Source organism: Charadrius vociferus, unplaced genomic scaffold, assembly GCF_000708025.1.
Source record: "Charadrius vociferus isolate BGI_N301 unplaced genomic scaffold, ASM70802v2 scaffold636, whole genome shotgun sequence".
Lineage (NCBI taxonomy): Eukaryota > Metazoa > Chordata > Aves > Charadriiformes > Charadriidae > Charadrius > Charadrius vociferus.
In genome coordinates this window covers 700,115-706,448 of record NW_009649189.1, presented here as the reverse complement: position 1 = coordinate 706,448, position 6,334 = coordinate 700,115, and the positions used below count along the sequence as shown (strand labels likewise).

Genomic DNA, 6,334 nt, shown 5'->3' with positions numbered 1-6,334 from the left:
GGTTGGGGTGACAGAGCAGTGGCACAGACTGCCCAGGGAGGGGGTGGAGTCCCCTTCTCTGGAGGTTTTCAAAACCCGCCTGGATGCAGTCCTGAGTGATGTGCTCTGGGCAGTCCTGCTTTAGCAGGGGAGTGGGGCTGGATGATCTCTAGAGGCCCCTTCCAGCTCTGAAAATTCTGTGATTCTGTGAAAATGTCTTTGCTAGAGAGCCCTCCAGGCTCTCGAGTGTCTGGTAATGCTGCTCAGGTAATAGCCAAAGCTGTTTGAATAAATTGGTGCTCTTTCTAAATAGAATCGTAGAATGGTTTAGGTTGGAAGGGACCCTGAAGATCATCGAGTTCCACCCCCCTGCCCTGGGCAGGGCCACCTCCCACCAGCCCAGGTTGCTCCAAGCCCCGTCCAACCTGGCCTTGAACACCTCCAGGGATGGGGCAGCCACAGCTTCTCGGGGCAACCTGCCCCAGGGGCTCACCACCCTCACAGGAGAGAATTTCTTCCTCATATCTAATCTAGATCTCCCCTCTTCCACTCTGAAGCCATTCCCTGTTGTCCTATCACTCCATGCCCTTGTAAAAAGTCCCTCCCCAGCTCTACTGTAGCCCCTCTTTAGGTACTGGAAAGCTGCGATAAGGTGTCCCCAGAGCCTTGTCTTCTCCAGGCTGAACGCCCCCAACTCTCTCAGCCTCTCCTCCCAGCAGAGGTGCTCCAGCCCTCGGATCATCCTTGTCGCCCCCTCTGGACACGCTCCAGCAGGTCCATGTCCTCCTGATGTTGGGGACTCCAGAGCTGGACGCAGTACTCCAGGTGGGGTCTCCCCAGAGCGCAGCAGAGGGGCGGAATCCCCTCCCTCGCCCTGCTGGCCACACTTCTTCTGATGCAGCCCAGGATACGGTTGGCCTTCTGGGCTCTGATCACAAGTAGCACAGCTTCGCATTCGGGTACACGCATACAGACATCTACGTGTGCCAGAGGAAATGTTGAGCTAGTCTGTTGCTTCGTTTATTCCACGCTTTGTAGTAAAAATTAGATCCTCCTTGAAAGAACAGAAGAATTCTTGGGCCCCCTCTGTCCCATAGGATATCCTAGAGGATAGTCCTGTAAGAGTCCCCGCGTGTGCTTTTAGAGATGATGTGTCATCATCTTCTATTGTTGCCGTAGTTTGTACTGATTTTGAAGACCATAAACGTTAGCTAATGTCACATAATTCTCTTTTAGAGTAACTGATGGAGAGACATCTTACTGATAGGGAGCTAAGGTGGGAAGTAGTTTATTTGATGGATAATTTTTCTAGGTAGAGACTGGTAAATCTCTGTGCCCTTGTGAAGGGCACTCACAGAATGGAAACATAATTCACAAACAGGAGAGTGGGAGTCTCTGATAATACAACTTGGGGGGAAAATGAACAAACACAAATGTATGATCTGAACTAGGAAATCCAAAGACTACCCGTGTGTCGCGCTGTAAGAGAGGATAAAGCAGGTTCCTGGTCTGCCCAGTCACCAGGCACTCGTGGCGACTGGTGTACAGCCCCTTGCAGAGGGGTACCAAAGTCAACAACTGGTCTCTCCAGGGTGATGCGCCAGGTGATGCTTCTCTTCCCCAAATTAAAGCGCACCAGGAGGAGAGCAACTGAAATCAGCTTTTCCGAAGGGGATGTGCTGATGAGAGGGGGCTGGGCTGTGTGCTCTGCTGAGCTCTGGGCCCCGCAGGCGCCGAGAGCTGTACGCTGCCGCCTCTTGCGAAGGCTTCTCAAGTTCCTACAGCAGAAAGCTCTGGCACTGCTGCTGGACCTGCTGCGTGCCACACAAAATCTGCCCGGGCTCTGGCTGCTGAAGTTCAGTGACGGAGGACCGAAGGAGGCTCATCTGCAGGAGCAGAACCTGAGCGCTGTAGCGATACGGCAGCCAGGAGTGCAGGAGAGTGCTTGCGCTCCCTGGAATACCCGCTAATCCTGTTTAGTTTATCCCTGTCTGGTTCATGATTTATATGGTCAAAAGATCGCGTACGAAACTTCTACCCTCCTCTGGAGCGTATTTACTATACGCCAGATTTGATGTAAACTGTTTTGAGACAGTTACGCTCAAACTTTACGCGATGTCAGAATTTTTTTTCTGTCTGCTTATAAAGCTGGCACAGTAATTGTCATAGTCCAATTGCACGATGCTGAGAGAAATTAATTCATTCCAAATTTGCGCACAAATTTTGGAATGAATTAATTCCAAAAATGACTTACAGTAGCTTTAGGAATACAAAAGTTAGTCCTTTAATCTCAGTGTGTGGTTGAGATGCCGCTTTCTTTTCCAATAAAGTTCTCATTTAGTACTGTCAAGTTGCCGCGGAGTAACCATTAGTCCTGTCACTTACTCGGGACTGAGCCCGGCTGGTTTAAAATGCGCTAAGCTTCACTCGGATCGCAAACCAGCTTTTCTGTGTGAGGCTCAAGCAATAGCCACGAACACCTCTCTTTTTTTTTTTTTTTTTTTATCTTGGCTCTGCAGCATAGCATGTAATTTTCTGTACTGCTTGAGCTCCCGCGTCTAGGCAACGAGAGGTGAGCTGAGGACCGGATTTCAAACTGAAGTCTTCGTGGTGTTGTGTGGGGGTTTTTTTTGTGTGTGTGGTGTTTTTTTTTTTTTTGTTTGTTTTTTTTAAAGCAGACCAGCCCCCAGTCTAAAACCTCAGATATTATTCGAGTACATCAAGGCGCGTCACGGAAATGGGAAGTGACACATTTGGAACAAAAGCTTGTTTGTAGCCAGATGATTTCATACGGGGTCCTGAGCACCGGGTCGGGTATGGATGAGCTGGAGGAGGACTGGCCTCTCCCCTGCCCTCCCGTGGGTATGATAGATGTGACTCAGGTGGGTTAAACCCGCAGACAGCGCTTTCACGTGGACGCTACAGTTGAGCTCCTTGTGTTCTCTGCTTCGTTCTGAAATGTCTCTGGCTGTGCGGGACGGTGCGATGTGTTGGGTTTTCTTCTTGAACGCATCTTCTGCAGAGCTGTGTTTCATGGGGTTGCCAACATGGGGCCAGACCTGGTTGTTGGCGCTGTGCTGGGCGAGGTGTGCCCAGTCCCTCGGGGGACCTGGTCTCCATGGGGCTGTGGGACCACGGGGGGTCGGCAGCGGAGACACACTTAACCAGCTTGTCTTTTTTAAGATGCCTGCTTGAAGTGGCATTAAATCGTCTCTTGCTTCTCTCTCAGCATTCAGGCAGCATCATTGAGGTCTTGGCAATGGAAAGTCTGACTCCAGTGTTACTGGGAGATTGCTTGCGGTAGTGAACGGGGCACACAAAGCCCCAAGCTCCGCACGTCTGGGCGTACGCGGTTCCGTGGATTCCTGCAGAGTGGACTTAGCGGCCACTGGCTGTGGTCTGGTGTCCCCTCCGGGTCACGAGGGCTCCAGCCAGTTCTGCTCAGTCTTCCTTGTGCTAGAGTGTATTTTAGATCCAGACATGTGGTTTGGGAGGGCGTTGAGTTGATTTGAGTCTGTTTTCCCTCTTCTTGCAGGCGTGTCGGGAGTGAAAGCAGATCGGTTTGAGGAAGCGATGACAGCAAAGCACTGCGCACTGTCGCTGGTGGGAGAGCCCATCATGTACCCAGAGATCAACCGCTTTGTGAAGCTCCTGCACCAGCACAGCATCTCTAGTTTCCTGGTTACAAATGCACAGTTCCCAGATGAGATTAGGTAAGAGGTGGACAAAATATCTCCCTACTAAAACATTTGAGTGCTGACCTGTGTTTTAATTCCACTTTATTGCTCATCAGAGTCAGCTGCTCGGCCTGAGCACTGGCAATGGAAGAGCCCACTCGGCGTCTATTTGATTTTAACCTCAATCTCCCCATGCTCTTTCTCATCTCTTTCTCTCCCTGGTTTGATTTTTCTTTTCGATGTCTCTTCAACAAAGTGTGATTACTTCTGAAAGCGAAGGGAATGTAATATAGTACCTCCCGGAGGTGTGAGTGAAGGAGGACAGCGAGTGAGCTGCGTTTTCTGCTTGGGGACATGGATAACTGGTGGGAGCGTTTCCGACAGCTAGAGCAGGAGACCCAACTCATAAATTGCCTTTTTGGTTTGTGTGCTTCTCTTGCAGTCTGATCTTTGTTCTAAATCTGTAAGACTAGCTGTAACGACTCAAACCAAAGATGCGCACAGCCCAGCATCTCCAGCAGGACCCAGCATGCAGGAGAAAAGGTGAAAAATCACAGAGTCACAGACTGGTGAGGGCTGGAAGGGCCCTCTGGAGCTCCCCCAGGGCCACCCCCCGCCAGAGCAGGGGCACCTCCAGCAGTGGCACAGGACGGCGTCCAGGCGGGTTTGGGATGGCTCCAGAGGGGGAGACTCCCCCACCTCTCTGGGCAGCCTCTGCCAGTGCTCTGCCGCCCTCACAGCAGAGAAGGCCCTCCTCAGGTGGAGATGGAACTTCCTCTGCTCAAGTTTGTTCCTGTTCCCTCTTGTCCTGTCACTGGGCACCACTGGAAACAAACTTTTCCCATCCCCCTGTCACCCTGACTTTGAGAGGTTATTAGCATTGATGAGATCCCCCCTCAGTCTTCTCTTCTCCAGACTGAGAAGCCCCACGTCCCTCAGCCTTTCCTCATAAGAGAGATGCTCCAGTCCCCTCATCACCTCTGTAGCCCTTTGCTGGACCCTCTCCAGCAGTTCCCTGTCCTTCTTGAACTGGGGAGCCCCGAACTGGACACAGTGCTCCAGATGTGGCCTCCCCAGGGCAGAGCAGAGGGGGAGGATGACCTCCCTCGACCCACTAGCCACACTCTTCTTGATGCCCCCCAGGATGCCATTGGCCTTCTTGGCCACCAGGGCACATTGCTGGCTCATGGCCATCCATCTGCAAAAGCGGGATCAGCAGTGTTTAACCTCCCTCTCAAAGGGACTTAAGCTAAAGGCTCAAAATGTTTTAATGAACTCTTTCAGAGTCTTTACAAATGTGAAGAATCCCCTTTTCTGATGTTCTTGAGCATCCAGGCTGCTTTTAATGAAATCTGAAGCAACATAGCAAGGCGACGCAGCGTGCGGTGTGAGGTGGTTGAGAACTCGTCAGAATACCGCCGGCTAATGATGCTGACACAGTCCAACCTCGGAGTTAGCGGGGCTGTATGCTGGGTGGGTTTGGTACGTCGCTCAGGTTGTCACTTCAGGTCCGCGCCACACCGTGTTAGCACTTTCTGGGAGAGCTTCCTTTGTGCTTCCCTCTCGGGGTCTGGATGTGGCAGTGAGGGGGGAGGGCATGCAATTTTGGAGTGAGTAATTATACACTACAAAGGCATTCCAAATGATTGAATAATTGTGTAATCAAGTTACTTTAAGTCATGTATTATGTGCCTGATAGACAGAAATTGCGCTTTCCTAAAAATAGCGTTTTAAAAAAGGGAGCACAGACTATATTTTGAAGCTTGCATTTCTTAGGATCCGCTGGGTGTTTGGAAAAAGAAACAAGAAAAGGAAGTGATAAGATGCTAGTCTTGCTGTCTGAAAAACTGCAACTGATCTTTGCCTCATCAAAGCGAATGATTTGCTTAATATGGGAACCGAAGTATGCACCGAGCTCGCTTTACCGCTGTCAGCAGAGGGGAGCTGTAGTCTAAGAGTTGGTCCGAAAACAGGCAGTGGGACCTCGGGCATCCAGTGCGCAAATGGGGAGCATGGCCTGGGTTCGGGAGAGGGGGGGCTGCAGAGTTGCGGCTCCAGCACGGCGCTGCCTCATGACACACAACTGGGGGCTGTGCCACCATACAGCGTGATCTGGACAGGCTGGAGGGTTGGGTGGAGAGGAACCTAATGAAATTCCACCAGGGCAAGTGTAGGGTACTGCATCTGGGGAGGAATAACCCCATGCACCAGTACAGGTTGGGGGCTGACCTGCTGGAGAGCAGCTCTGGGGAAAGGGACCTGGGAGTGCTGGTGGACAACAGGACGACCATGAGCCAGCAATGTGCCCTAGTGGCCAAGAAGGCCAATGGCATCCTGGGGGGCATCAAGAAGAGTGTGGCCAGCAGGTGGAGGGAGGTCATCCTCCCCCTCTGCTCTGCCCTGGTGAGGCCACATCTGGATCACTGTGTCCAGTTCTGGGTTCCCCGGGTCAAGAAGGACAGGGAACTGCTGGAGAGGGTCCAGCAAAGGGCTACAGACATGATGAAGGGACTGGAGCATCTTTCTTATGAGGAAAGGCTGAGGGACTTGGGTCTTCTCAGTCTGGAGAAGAGAAGACTGAGGGGGGATCTTATCAATGCTTATACTTAAAAGGAGGGTGCCAGGGGGATGGGAACAGTCTGTCTTCAGTGGTGCCCAGTGACAGGACAAGAGGGAAC

The 6,334-nt window shown here is 51.7% G+C and overlaps 1 protein-coding gene across 1 annotated transcript in view; it reads left to right on the top strand.

The window, feature by feature from the left end:
- The window catches only part of LOC104289840 (S-adenosyl-L-methionine-dependent tRNA 4-demethylwyosine synthase-like), a 136,990-nt gene that overhangs the window by 64,926 nt on the left and 65,730 nt on the right, over nucleotides 1-6,334 (top strand). Inside the window, exon 12 of the mRNA XM_009888855.1 lies at nucleotides 3,515-3,692. Within this exon, the coding sequence (XP_009887157.1) occupies nucleotides 3,515-3,692 (178 nt within the window). The remainder of the gene's footprint in view (nucleotides 1-3,514; nucleotides 3,693-6,334) is intronic.